The following is a 14,703-nucleotide window of genomic DNA, read 5'->3' on the forward strand; positions in this document are numbered from 1 at the left end:
TAATTTAACCTTTAAATAACTTAAATTTTATAAAAATTTTTTATTCAACAGAATTATTATTAATTAAATCAAATCAAATCAATCAATTAAATATTTTTTATTTAGTTTTTGCAATTAAATTAATTTTAAATAGTAGAATTATGATAAAAAAATAAATTAAATAAATATAGTTGCATTATTAAGTAAACAATTAAAATTAATATAATATAATCTTTTTTTGTTATTATGCTTTAAAGAGAGTAATTTTTGTGATATTTGTTTTAGTTTTATAAAACGAAATTTAGACTTTAAAAATGGAAAAGCTGCCTTGCCTATAGTTAACTAGTTGTTTATAGATATGCTATCACAGAGAAAATCATACAGCAATAAGTTGTTTGCTAGTTAACAGATTTTTTAATTTAGCTATTTATATCAATTTGCATTTATCTGATTGCTAGTTAGCTAACTTACTTTCTAGCTCTGTGTTTAATCAATAAAATAATTCTTAATTTGCTTCAAAAGCCATCTATTAATTACTATTTATTGATCAATATTATTAGTTTTTTTTTAACTTACAAAGCCGTTTTTCTTTTCAAAATATATGGAAGAATATTGCTGAATAAATGAATGAATAAAAATTATAAGCATTTAAATAAACTATCTCTCAAAGCATAATATTAAAACAAAAATAAGGTATTCGAATATATTATTTGTTATTTTGTACTTCTCTCAAATCAAGAAGAGTTGAGTTAAGCAATTAGGATTGATTGTAGTGTGATATATATATCATTAAATAAATTCATTGTATGGCATAAATATTTTAATTTATTATTCTTTGAAATGTTATTTAATTGAAGATGTGTTTTTAATACGATCATTGGCAATAAGCATTTCGTAAGGATCACTAAAGTAATACTGTAACTTGTAACCCTTTTAATCAATTTTATCACATCTTTCGATGTTTAAACCTTCAAACAGTTGATCTATTTCTTCTTTAAGAACTTCTCCTTAAGCAGGATTAATATTATAAAGATCAAGTTATTTTTAAGGAGTTACTATTTCAAATTTATTTTCAAAGCAGTATGATTTTAAATTGTTTTTTTCTGCTAACATATTATTCTTAAAATCTTCTAAGTCTGCAACACTGTAAACAATTCTGTGTTAGAATTGAGGACGAGTGTGTTATATTTTACGATCACTCATCAACTATTCTAATTTCTTTTAATATTCGTCACGTCTAGAGGATAATGAATTGTTAACAACGACTAAGTTTGCGCTATTATGAGGAGGAAGACGGCCTTTTCCATCAACAACAACTTTCTTAGCTCCTAAATCAGAATACATTTTAGCTTCTTTTTCCTTAGCAAATTCTAAGACACTTTTAATTAAATTAGTTGGAACTAATCTTGATTCTAAAAAGACATGCTATCCGTGTTCTTCTGCTTGTAAATTGAACTTAGAAAAAATAATTTGTATAATTTTTTTTCTATTTTCAGCAATAGGAATATCAAATATCTATAAAATATATGGGGAAAGAATTAATTCAAAAGTAGGAGGAGGATAAACAATAGGCTATGCTAAGGGCACTGGATTACGAGCACGAGAGATGATCTCTTCTTCTTACTCAATATAATAAATACGCTTATTCAATTCTCCGTCTCTCTTATAGGAAACGATAGATTTATTTTCTGCTACAAAACGAGAGTTACTGTGCTAACTGACTACACTGCTAACAGGATCAATAGAGTAGGGCCATTTGTATAGACGATCGCGTAATTTGCCTTAATTTACTCTCACCTTGAGGACATACATGTCTTGAATTATAATTTATTTATTTTCGTAGCTTCTAATTGGGAAGTAGTCTATGCCGATTTCGTCTTCATCAACTTAAGGATAGAATTAAGAACGAATATTCTTGACACAGAGAGCAAAATTCTCTCTCTAAGAATCAGTTACTCTAATACCTTATACAGATTTTGTTTTCTTGTTAATACCTAAAACTATAACACCTCCTTCTAAGTTAAGAAAAGCACAAATAGTCTTATGAAGCTCATATTCAGACTTATCACCTTTTGAAATTGGCCAAATAGTGAATGGAATGGCTAATCTACTATCATCATTGCAGTCAACTATTTCGTTCATGAAGAAGTAACCTCTTTCATGAATTGAAACAGTACCTTCTCTATTTATTTTAAATTTAAAATTCATTAAGCATTTCTTGAAATTAATTCTTGATTGATTAATAGATTAATTGAGGCATACTTCAAGATTGCTCACTAAAAATATAATTTGAAAAGCTATTATATAGTTTAAATTATGTTTTATTGACTGAAATATTCCATTTAAAACTTGAAATTTTTAATAAGAGAGAGTTTGAAAATATCTTAATTGAAAAAGTTTTAAAAGTTAGTTGTATTTATTATATTAAACAATTGGACTCTGATAGAAGAGTTTTTATTATAACCAAAAAAAAATATTTTGTTTATCTCTGAATTGATAAGTTACAAATAAGATGAAAAATTTATTAAATTATTATTTTATACTAAGATTAATTATTAACAGGCTAAGTTTTAAAGCAAATCTTTTGTGCTAAATTCAAAAAAAGTTTTTTTTGCTCTTAAAAAATTAAAAATAAATTGCAACTAAGAGTGACACAATAGATTTAAAATAATAAGTTTTAAATTTAGCATCAAAAAATAGCAAATAAAGTATGAGCAATCATTTTAAAGTAATAATGTTAAATTTATACGGAATATTGCCAGATGAATTATTCTTCTATTCTTCTATTTCTTCTTGTACCTAAGGATTAGATTAGTGTCTTATCATATCCTTTGCTGTTAACTCCTCTATACCATTGCTAGATTCATTATTATATTTGGTCGAAACGTGATTACTATTAGAAGTGTGCTTATTATAAGGTTTTTTATTATTGGGTTGATATGATGACATAGCTGTTTTTAAATATTCAAAAAAAATGTAAATGGATGGCTAGCTTTCTACTTGCTAAAATTTTAAAATGAAGGCCTTTATCGCTAAATAAATATGATAAACAGCCTCTCTTCGCTAAAAATATCTTGAATCAATCTATTAAATTTATACATTTATTGGGAAATGCGCTCATTTTAAATTATTTTTTAGGTATTTAACTACTCTTGGTTGAGGTTTAGCTTGTTTGCTTCTTTTATATTTGCTTGTTTGATTTTTAAAAGATTTCTAATTTTTTTATATTTCAATTAATTTATATGTGTCATCAATCAATCAAATCATCTATTTATCCGCATGTCTATCTATCTATTTATATGACTATCTGCCTGTATCTCAATCTATCTATATATCTTTTTAACTTTCTTTTATTTTAAAATATCTTCATTTTTCCATTCAAATTTATAAATTCTCCCTTAGTATTAGCATCTCTCAATTGATTAGCTAATTAATTAATAAATAAATACATTAATTTCTTTTTCTTCTCCTTTTTGTGTTTTTCGATTTGTTCTCCTTTTCCAGTTTCTCCTCATTTTTTTCTCGACTTAACTTAGTAATAAATAACTAAAAAAAGTACACTCAACACCTATTGCCATGTATGATAAGCATTTCTAAAATTAAAGTTTTATAATATCATTTAGGCTGATTTATTTAACTAATGTCTGTGATGAAGTGGCTACCTAATTATTTCATCTTTTGTTAATAACACGAGTATTAAAATCTAATTAAATAATCCCATACATAAAAGAAATAGAAATACTTTCTTTGACAATAAAATAAATAATTAGATTAAATTTACTCAAAATCTTACAATTTTAAATTGCTTTTATATTTATAAAAAATCATAAAGGCAAATAAAGAGCTCTTGTTATATTTTCAATTATTAAATGAATGAAACAACAAACAATAATTTATATGAAGATTTTTGCTATTTAAATATTTATTTTAATTGAGATTTGTAAAAAGTTGCACAGTTTTTTAAATAAATTCAATCAATATTTTTTATTGTTTTATTCAATTTAAATCATTCCAATCTTATTTAAAGGATATATTCTGAACAGTGGAACTCCAACTAATAAGCTCATGTAAAACTATTAAAAAAAAAAAGTTAAACACAATTCAAAAATATCATTTTAAAAATAAAGTTATAAATTATTTACCACATTCTCATATGGGTTAGAATTTTAATTTTTTTCATTTTATTTAATTTTATCCTATAAAGTTTCGCTTCCTATAATTTCACTTAAATTAGCATTATCCTTTAATTTTGTTTGCTATTCGCTTTCAACATACATTGTTCCTTAGGGAATCTGTTTTCATAATTAAACAATAAACTTATAAACCTAAAAAATAAATATTTACAAAAATATTTATCCTTGATCCATAATCTTAAACAAAATCATTTGGGATTCCTTTAACTCTCCTAAAGATATAGCTCTTTTTTATGGGCTCACTATTTACATATAAAATATAAATGATCTTTTAAGTTTAAAGCTGGTAAATGTTAATTACTAAATAAGAGCTATTTTATTTTTGATTGCACCATGATCTATTCCCTTGAATGAAATTACGATATCTCCTTTTTCTAAATATGGATTCATTTCATCATCTTAAACTCTTGCTTTTCATTTTATTATATAATATCAATTCTAATTTAGTGCAATTTTAATCTATGTTCTACTTATTAAAAAAGAAAGCAGCCTATTTAATGGCAAGAAGGCAAATGCCTACGCCAGAGCCTATGGCTATGTTATAAACATATTTAGGGTTTTGAAATAATTGTCTTATCCTGTTCATCTTATTATTGTATTTATTTACTATTCTAATTTTACAAGTTTCTTATCAAAATATGAATGATTTTATTTATAACTCAATATTTTTAATTAAAATAAATGCACATAAAATAATTGTGTAAATTTTTCCAGAAAATTATCTAAAAAATTTATAAATTTTTCTTAAACTATCCTATCAGTTTTTAGATATATATTTAGTGATGATAATATCTAAAATTTTGTTAAATTTTGCATTTAATTTAAAAAATAATAAATAAAATAGAGTATATAACTAAATATAAAACAATTAAAATTAATAACTAGTCTAATATTTTCATATCCATAAATGGGATATTTTTTAGTCTTTTGTAGAAGCATCCTCAAATACCTTTTTTATATTTTAGTTTATTAAATCGAATACTTCTTCCTTTGTTCCACTAGCATCAATAAAAACTACATTATCTTCTTTTTAGAGCAGATTATCAAATGCTTCCCTTACTTTTTATTAAAATTCTTCTTTCTCATACACTTCACCACCAAATCCTGATCTTTTTGAAATAACCTCTTTAGGAGCGTGCAAGTATAAAACAATATCAGGCTTTATTAAACCTTTATCAGGATTTTTGCACCATTCTATGTCATAACCCTTTTGAAAAAAAAGAATAAGATCAATCATTTCAATTTTTTATTAAATAAAAAATGCAATAAGAAATATTATCTACCTTAGCTGATGTATAAACTGCTCCTGAATAACAATACCTATCACAAACAATATTGGTTCCTTCATCTAAAATCTTCTTAATTTCTTCTTATTATTCCCAACGATTAGCTGAAAAAATCAAATGAATTGCCTAGTCGCTTAAATTCTACTTTCCTTAAAGATAATTATTGATAGTTTGGCCAATGGTTGTAGTTCTGTCAGGATATCTCTTCATAATTGCTTTTTTTCCACTTTCTTTTAAAAAGTTAACTAAATTCTCGCATTAGGATGTCTTTCCACATCTATCTAATCCTTCAAAAACTATAAAGAGTCCTCTTTTGCTCATTTATAATGTTCGCTTTTTTTTTTTTTGATATTGGTAACTAAAACTTTGATTTCGCGCTTTGAATTTTTATTAAATATATTTAATTAAATATGTAGCACATTAGCAGACACATCGAGGCTTACAATTTTTAATACTATCAGAAACATTAAGATAAAAATATATTAAAATTAAATAATTGAAATAATCCAGCAAGTCTTTATTCTAAAATTAATTTAAAATACCATCTACTTCAATAATAAATCTCAATAAATAAAAAGATATTATTCGCGTTAAATATTTCTTAAAATATTCTGATAAATAGGTAATTTATAAAATATTATATTTAATTTCTTAATACACTGAATTAGTTGATATTTATTGAATAATCAAAATATTTGATTAAAGAATAGTATTAACAAAATTAATTAATTTTATTTAGGATTTGGAAAGTTGTTTAATATCAGAAAACTTACACAACAAAGAAAAAATCTTTTAGAACAAAATTATTGCAGGAAAATTGATTAATTATTTAGAATATCAAAATAAAGCAATTTAAAGTAAAAATATAATTATAAATTTAATAAAAGAAAATGCCTTCACACAATAAATATGATTTATTTTGAATATTAATCTCACTTTAATTTCAAGAAAAATATATAAAGATTTCTTTAGTTTTATTAATTACTCTTTGTTATTTTCAACAAGGTTCATATTTGTAATAGCCAACTTAATATCCACAGAAGGGACAGAAATGTTATTTATCTTAAAAGTTATCAATACATAAAATAGGTAAAGCGCAAATACCAATACAACAACAAGCTAACAGACAGCAAGTATATGTTCCACTTCCAGTTTGGGCAACAACTTAGCTTGTGCCCACTCTTTGGCAAGCAGGGCATTTCATTTGCTAAGGATACTGACAGTGATCTAAGTTTGTAGGGAAAACATTAGCATTTACTTATCTTTAAGCTGCATAAATTTACTATGGTTGACCATTAGATAAGGGCTGTATCATAATTGGTTAACCTTGAGGTAAGTTAGGATTACCCATATTTGGCCCTATTGGGGCCCCAACTGGATATGATGGAGGAATATACTAACCTTAAGGGTTCATTTTAATTTACTCAGCATGAAGTTAAGGATTGCTAGGATTATAAGGAGGATTAACTTGCTGACCAGGAATATAATTTTAAGCTTAAGGCAAATTTATATTTTGCCCTTAAAATTAGTTATTTTAATAATTATTCATGTCTTAAGGGTATTGGTTTGGTGGCTGCATATACATTGCTTAGTTATCCATGCTAGGGAGAGCAACATTAATGTTAACTGCTCCTCCAATAGGATTACCAGAACCAACTGCATGTTCACTTTAATAATTTCCTTTTTCCATTCCTTGATTGTTATTGTAATTCATTTCTGGTTTAACGTACTCCTTATGCTATTCATTTTAAATTTATGGAGCGTAATTCATGGCAGGAGGGTACATTTGAGGAGGGGGAGGCTATCCAGACATGTCAAATCTATTTTACTGTTATTAAGGGTTTTCAGGATTCATGTTGTTGTTCATTAAAGGTTGATTCATATTAAATCTTTAGTTATCCATTTGATTGTTTGCGTAATTGTAACTATATTATTATTGAGGTGGAGGAGGAGGAGCAGGATAGTTGACATTTTATGGGTTATTACCAGATAAGTCAAATCTTCCGTTATTTTGGTTGCCTGCACCGTTTATGTTATCCATTTTAATAGCTATTCTAGGATTACTTAAAAAGTATTCTTTTGCTTTGTAACAAAAATTAATTTTTTTATTAATTTATAATTAGAATTTGAATAAAGGATTTAGATAATCAGACAGACAGATAGTAGGGAAAGAGACATAGAAACAAAGAATAATCAATTTTCAATTAATTAAGCATTTGTTTTTTTATTAATGGTAAATCTGATGATATTCACCATTATATCATATTTTAATGATTGTAATATTTATTTAGATAAAATGCTGGGGGGTAGTTTCGAGACTTTAGCTTAAAATTATAAACACTGAATTATATTTTAATTTGAAGAAAAAATATTCTCTGAATTAAATTAGATATTTATCAAACCCTCTTTAATTTAGTAGAGATATTAATTATAAATAATTAAGTTATCAAAAAATTAGGTGTTAGGTTTTAAAATTCAGTACCTTTTAAACTGTAATAATTTGTAGAGATACATATATTCATTCATACATTCATAGATACATACATAAATAAATACAGACACACCTTATATATTTAAGCTAAAATTAAAAATTATTAAAATATGTTCTACGGGTAATAAGATATTCATTCTATTCAAGAAAATCAATTTTAATAGTCGTAACTGTAGCAGGATTAATAATAGCCATAGTAGTAGTAATAATAGCAATAATAATAATAAGCTGTATTAGTTGAATAAAACCTAATTGATTAAAATGGGAAAATGTTAAGATAGAATTAGGACACAGATCTAACTGATTCTAGAAAACTAAAAGAGTAAAATTATCAGCTAGCAAATGAATAATTTGCATAAATTTAGAAGCAACAAAAAGCATCATTGAGACCATAATCAGCAGGGGGAAATTTAATTTCTTCTATGTAATTTTAGCACTAAAATCAATAACTTTATCAACAAATGAACAAACAAGCTGCATTAGAATAATAATAAAGGTAACTGTTGCAATAATAAAGACAATTACTAAATCAACAGAAGTTAGAGCAATATAGGTTGTAGCAATAAGAAGAAGAAGAGTATGAAGAACAACAAGTGCTATTATAATAGTAAAAATAGGAGTAAATTTTATAGGAATAATAGTTATAATAATAGCAACCGTTACCTTAAAATTCATCTTAGCTAAAATAAAATGAATAAAATAATAGCTTAGTAGAATAGATAGACGATGCACTAATTGATTTGAAAATTGGGTTGGTGCAAAGTTCAATCACAAAGTTCGAAAATATAATACAAAAAGCACTGATAGAATTTTCTGATGAATAATTTGCTAAGACATTTATAAAAATCGTCAAAAAGTTAAACTTTATTTCTATTGATTATCTAAACTAAGGTGACATAAGTTCTTCTTTGAAAATTCTAACAAAATGTGAGCAGTGGACATAGCCTTCTGATTTTGGCTTCTTTCCTGATATGAGGGCCCTTACTTTAAATCATATTGGCTGCACACACAGAAGATAAAACAATTTTAAGAAAGCCATGCTCTTCTTCGAATAAGCACTTAAAATATTACTGAATGCAAATCAAAGAAGTTATTTAGGGATTACTTATTTGAATTTATCAGCTTTATGCTCATAAATAGGGTAACACAAAAAGGGACTTGAATATGCTAGAATGGCATTAGTAGAAAGTTAGCATGAATTTATGCAGCTGGTTAGGAGCCAATCTCACAAAAAATTTCAAGGACAGCTAAGATTTAAGAATAATGATTCTTAGGGAAACTTGTAGGATGAAAATTTAAATGATATAGACGATGAGGAGGACTTAGATTACTAAAATAAGATCAACACTTTAGTTATTAGCTATCACAATATAGCAGCAGAAGAAGAATACTTTCTCAATTACGAAGAAGCTCTTATTCATTATCAAAATTCAGTAAACACTTCAGAAGAGTATTTGGGTTCTTAGAGTAAAATTACGTAGCATTTTAAGCAGGAATTTTCAAAATTCTCATAAAGGTATGCTCATTTCAAAGTTCATAATAATGGAGTAATGGTAGGCGGAGCAGGGCTTTATCCTCAATATTAAAATCAGCTATTTTCAAATACAGATTAATTTTTTGTTGTGTAAATACCTAAAGGCATGTATTAAATCTCTGAAGGAAAGAAAACCAGAATACTTTCTGCAAACGGAAAGAGAGTAATCAGAAAAAAATCTTCTAAAAAAAATAAGAAGAAAATGATAATGATCTCAAATGGAAACAATATTCCACTTGGATTTAAACAAGCAAACCTCTCTCCTTACTTGTAGCCAGTAATTCCTTTAGAATAAGTTCAAAATCACCCTTAGATAAGTTAATAGCAAGCCTATTATGGTATCAATGGATATACTTAGGTAAATTCTTAAAATAATACAAACAACCAAACAATATTGAGTTAGAAAGGGATAACTCCTGGTAGCAGTAGCAGTAATCTGATGAATTCGGCAGCTAATTATTAGAATATTTCCATAAGCAATGCTGTAAATCCGATGAATTCAACAAGTGTTGGTTTGATTTCTTCTTAATCTACAAAGGCCATTAATCGCCCTATGAGTGCTGCATATGATAGTTATTATAATAACCAACTAAATACAACTACTAAATCGAATATGGTCAATACTTAAAGGACTAAATCGCCTCTTGTCATGAGAAGTATGGTTCCTTCTTAATAATTATCTCCAACAAAATATCAGTAGTAGTAGTAGTAGTAGTAAACAAAAAAAAGAAAAATTTTGTCTAGTAAGAGCAAGGGACTGAAAATAAGCAGTAATAATTTAGATTATATTGCTCCTTTTTATGAATCAAGAGGTAATCTATCTTATAAAAGTAATGTTCCTTTGCTTTCTTCATAAACCCCAACAATGGGAACATAAGTATCTCCTTCTTTAGCACTACCTTTTTATCCTTAAACAACAGTGAATACTCCAAACCAATAAAGTATTTAATCAAATTTCTCAAACAAAGCTCTATTTGGATCAGGTTCAGTTAAAAATATGAACCCTATTTATTAAGACTAAAACTCGTTCTAAAGCTAAAGAAAACTGATAACATTTTCACAAAATTAGAGTGTTTCTAGATAATTGACTTCTGAATTCCCTCAGAATGATTAGACTTTTTACAAAACAAGTAGATAAAATAGCAATTCGAATGCCTCAGAATTAGTCCAAAATAATAACTAGGTAGAGACTTTGTCAAGGATACAGCTTTTAGAAAATTTAAAGTAGTAGTATTAGAGAGCTTAAAGTAATGTATAAAATATTCAGTAGAAAATACAACAAGAGATGCAGAAAAATGATAATAATTATGTACCTAATCAAGCTTTCGGGAATTCAACTTTAAATTAGAATAATATGTTTGATCAAAATTTTATGCAAAGAAAATACTCGTCTCACAACGGACTTGGATAAATTAATCATAAGAAAACTCCCTCTTCTGCATCAAATTAAAACTACTAAAACCAATAAAATTAAATTTAGCAACAAATAGGGTAGCCGCCTTACTCTACCTTAACTAAGAGATAGCAAGATAAATTTGTAATTAGAAATCCAAAAATTTCTCAGATTGCTGCAGGAAACAATATAAAAAAGGATTAATAAAATAAATAAAACAATTTATAAAATAATAGTAACTAAAATATCTCTAAGCAATCATCACATAATGATTAAATTGATGAGGTTTAATAATAAAATATACTAATCTAGAATAATAGTGAAGGTATTGCTTAATCGATACAAATGTAGTAATAATATAATCCTAGTAATATATATAATCAATAAATATAATAATTAAATAATACAAACACAGATTAATTATAAAATTAGTAAAACATTTAAATGAGTTAAAGTGTTTTACTATAGCAATAACAGCAGCTATTATTATAGCAGTCTTCTTAATAAGCTATTGAAATTATTCTTGAAATTCCTCGAATTTAGCTGAAAGAATTGAGAGATCCTAAATTCAAATCCTTTGAAGGAACTCTTAAATTTACTCTCAACAAGCAAAGATTTTTTATTTCTATTTAATTTGAGTGTGAAAAACTAAGCAATTTAACTATTGAGCATTATATTAATGTAAGTGATATTTTCCATACAAAAGATTATGATTACTCACAAATTTAGCAATTAATGCTTGCTTTCTGTAATGAGATAACTAAATATTTATATGTAAACCTCTTGTAAGAGTGTTTGAGTATCAATTTCCAGCCTTTATAGTCTGCATTAAATGCCAACAATAATAATAACAAGAACTCTAATAACAGCGACAATAACCTTAATACTCAAACTTAAAATATTCAAAATATGATATTTTTCGACAAAGTCCCAATTAAGCTGGATTTAAAAAATGTATAGAGAGAGCTAGATATTGTTGTTAAAAATAATTCAGAAAGTATTTTATTACTTTGCGATGATCCATTAACAGCTATGGCACTCAGGATGCAAGAAAATACATAAAATATCCAATAAGTTGGTGAAGACGATAATATTAAACCTCTAGTTAATACTTATTTGATGTAGATCTAAAGTGATCAGGGGGATTTAGGAAAAATAGATCAAAGCTAAGATTCGATTACACCAATCATACTTGATCCAAATACTCTGATGGATCAAAATCTATAGGACTACTCTGATGGTTACAAAGATTTTTAATTGTAGAATCCATATTAAAATAGCAGGAATAAACATAACAAAATGAATGGTAAGTAGAATATTTATGCAGGAAACGATATGATTCCAGAACTTGAAGAAGCTGACACATTTTCTTAAATGAGAAATAATAATGCTCCTTATAATAACAATGGAAGTAGTACTATCAGCAAACAAAATCAGAATTATGATGGTTAAGCAAATAAAGATAATAATTTAAATGATAATTATGATGAGGAAATCTTAGATGATATCCAAGACTACGGAGACGATTTCGAAGATAATTTTGAGTAGCAAGTTATTAATGCCAAATAAAAGAGCACAAATAAAGGATTAGGATCATCAAGACCGAAAAGCTCATACAAGAACAGAGCTGTACAAGAAAAATAAATAAAAAATGAGGAACCTTAAGATGAATTGGAAAAGGGGGTTGGATAAAGTAAATATGGGTTTTAAAACATTTACTAATTAAAAAAATAGCAGCAAAGAGATAATCGATTATCTTAAATTGAGAATGAATTCGATATACCTAATGATGATGAAAGATTTGGTAAACAGAAACTTGACAATTTTGAGTTTGAAGATATTGATAAAGATTCAGCTTTTTAGCAGAACAAAAACGAGTAAAGATTTGATGATTCTGCTAACTAGAGTTTGGAATAGATAACACATACTATGGAAAATGGAAATAACAGCGGAAGAAAGCATAGTACATTTAAATCTATGAAGGATTCTACACCTAAAAATGATATTGATGTTAATATCTATAAAGTAGATAATAAGATAAGAGATAGCAGTGCAAAAAACTAGAGCTTTGGAGAAGATTTAACTTCATCGAAAGGCAAATAGTCAACTTAAAACAGGAGAAATACCCCTCCACCAAAGATAGTTATTAATAATGGATTTGATAATGAGGATCCGTATATAGCTTATGACAGTGCTTAGAACGAAGAGAAATAATAAAAAGAAAAAGAAGCTTAGGAGGCGAAGGAAGAGTTTGAAAAATTGATACAAGAAAAGGGAGAAAAAAAGGTTGCTGATGCTGCCACATTTATTCAGTTAAAATATAAAAAGAAGAAAAATTTGAGCAATGAGCATCCTCCAGATAATGAAAGTAAGGACTAATAGAATTAGCAATAAAAGTAACAAGTTGAAGAAGAACCACCAATAGAAATAAATGATGAAAACAGATAAGATTTTGAGAAAGCAGCTAATTTGATTGGATCTAAATTTAGAATGAGATAAAAAAACAAGAAGCTAGAAGGCGAGTAGCAAAATAAAGAGTAAGGCAAGAGCGAAGAGAAGAAGAAAGAAGATTAACAGAGCAAAAATAACTAAAATAAAGAGGAGGAAGTTGTTCTAGAAGGGCCAATAGAAGAATATGAAAAAGTTGCTTCTCTTATTGGAGGAGCTTTCCGTAAAAAGAAATAAAGGGAAAAAGAAGAAGAGTAATAGAAAATTAAATAATAATAAGAATAGTAATAAAAATAGTAAAATTAAAAAAATGAAGAACCAGCTGTTGTGTTAGATGGTCCAATCGAAGAATACAAATCTGTAGCTAGTAAGATAGAAAATGCGTTCCTTATGAGAAAGAAGAGGCAAAAAGAGAGATAAGAATAAGAGTAAATGACAAATGGCTAAAATGTGAAAACAAATGAAGATAATAATGATGCTTTAAAAAAGACAAGTCCCTCTATGTTTATATCATTTGGTGTTAATGGTTAAAATAATACAAGCTAAATGTCAAGCCAATTTCCGAATAATATGGAAGAAAGTAACACAATGCCAGTAACAATTATAGATGTAGGAAAATCAAATTAAAATAATGAAATTAAAAAAATTACTAACTCAACAGATATGCTATTAGATAAAAATTCTAGCAGTAGTCATTCAGCTAGTAATCTTAATGAAAATTTGAATAATTTAAAGGAAGAAAATAACAACCCCGAAGCAGCTACATAAAAATAAGGTGGAGCGACTGAAAAACAGAAGAAACCTGTTAAAAAGAAAGCATAAGTACAGGCAAATTTCAAATTGAATGCAAGATACAATTAAAAATTAGGATTTAATGTCTGAATGATCTTTTTGTATGTTTAAAAACAGCGAAAAAAAAAAAAAAAATCTAATTTGAAGAAGCATGAATAAATTATCTTAAAGATAATAAAAAATATATTTAAAAAATAAAAATTAAGCATGAATACTCAAAATAATTATTTATTATATTATAAATAGAACATTATTAAATTAGATATATAGATAGATAGTCTCTTTATATAGATATATTATTAAAACTTTTGAATACTAAAATTAAGTAACTAAGTAAATATATAAGTATGTAAAAAAAAAAATAAGTAAGTAAGTTAGTAACTTAGTGAGTAAGTAAGTTAGTAAGCTTGTTTATTTATTTATATTTTTATTAAATTTCTAGGCTTTAAGGATTATTTTTTAAATTAAATCATAAAAATTTTTGGAGAATGAGTTATTTATTTTGTTTATAAATTTCTTCATTATTTCATTTATTTATTAAGATCTACTAGAAAATAAAGAATGCTTGAATTAGTTTGGTTTGATTT

The 14,703-nt window shown here is 26.2% G+C and overlaps 6 protein-coding genes across 6 annotated transcripts; 1 reads left to right on the forward strand and 5 right to left on the reverse strand. All coding sequences in view use genetic code 6, as the record gives it.

Moving 5' to 3' along the window:
* Positions 1 to 765: 765 nt before the first annotated feature.
* Positions 766 to 3,100, reverse strand: TTHERM_00263110 (divergent AAA domain protein; the record flags this gene model as incomplete). Its single annotated transcript, XM_001009060.3, has 3 exons — positions 766 to 2,161; positions 2,729 to 2,930; positions 3,079 to 3,100. 3 exons carry the CDS (start codon positions 3,098 to 3,100, stop codon positions 766 to 768), a joined length of 1,620 nt encoding a protein of 539 aa, XP_001009060.2.
* Positions 3,101 to 3,242: 142 nt separating this feature from the next.
* On the reverse strand, positions 3,243 to 3,557 carry TTHERM_000263119 (hypothetical protein; the record flags this gene model as incomplete). The annotated part of the gene is made up of 1 exon (XM_012795894.1): positions 3,243 to 3,557. The coding sequence occupies one exon, from the start codon at positions 3,555 to 3,557 to the stop codon at positions 3,243 to 3,245; it is 315 nt and encodes a 104-aa protein (XP_012651348.1).
* A 396-nt stretch (positions 3,558 to 3,953) lies between these two features.
* Positions 3,954 to 4,758, reverse strand: TTHERM_00263120 (transmembrane protein, putative; the record flags this gene model as incomplete). The annotated part of the gene is made up of 5 exons (XM_001009061.2): positions 3,954 to 4,052; positions 4,122 to 4,271; positions 4,324 to 4,414; positions 4,474 to 4,578; positions 4,643 to 4,758. The coding sequence occupies 5 exons, from the start codon at positions 4,756 to 4,758 to the stop codon at positions 3,954 to 3,956; spliced, it is 561 nt and encodes a 186-aa protein (XP_001009061.2).
* Positions 4,759 to 5,067: 309 nt separating this feature from the next.
* TTHERM_00263130 (thymidylate kinase) lies at positions 5,068 to 5,779 on the reverse strand (the record flags this gene model as incomplete). The annotated part of the gene is made up of 2 exons (XM_001009062.1): positions 5,068 to 5,379; positions 5,456 to 5,779. 2 exons carry the CDS (start codon positions 5,777 to 5,779, stop codon positions 5,068 to 5,070), a joined length of 636 nt encoding a protein of 211 aa, XP_001009062.1.
* A 676-nt stretch (positions 5,780 to 6,455) lies between these two features.
* TTHERM_00263140 (LITAF-like zinc ribbon domain protein) lies at positions 6,456 to 7,610 on the reverse strand (the record flags this gene model as incomplete). The annotated part of the gene is made up of 1 exon (XM_001009063.2): positions 6,456 to 7,610. The coding sequence occupies exon 1, from the start codon at positions 7,497 to 7,499 to the stop codon at positions 6,456 to 6,458; it is 1,044 nt and encodes a 347-aa protein (XP_001009063.1). The 5' UTR covers positions 7,500 to 7,610.
* A 449-nt stretch (positions 7,611 to 8,059) lies between these two features.
* Positions 8,060 to 14,206, forward strand: TTHERM_00263150 (tetratricopeptide repeat protein; the record flags this gene model as incomplete). The annotated part of the gene is made up of 1 exon (XM_001009064.3): positions 8,060 to 14,206. The coding sequence occupies one exon, from the start codon at positions 8,060 to 8,062 to the stop codon at positions 14,204 to 14,206; it is 6,147 nt and encodes a 2,048-aa protein (XP_001009064.1).
* Positions 14,207 to 14,703: the final 497 nt, after the last annotated feature.

The sequence above is a fragment of the Tetrahymena thermophila genome (genome assembly GCF_000189635.1).
Source record: "Tetrahymena thermophila SB210 genomic scaffold scf_8254788, whole genome shotgun sequence".
In the NCBI taxonomy this organism is placed as follows: Eukaryota; Ciliophora; class Oligohymenophorea; order Hymenostomatida; family Tetrahymenidae; genus Tetrahymena; species Tetrahymena thermophila.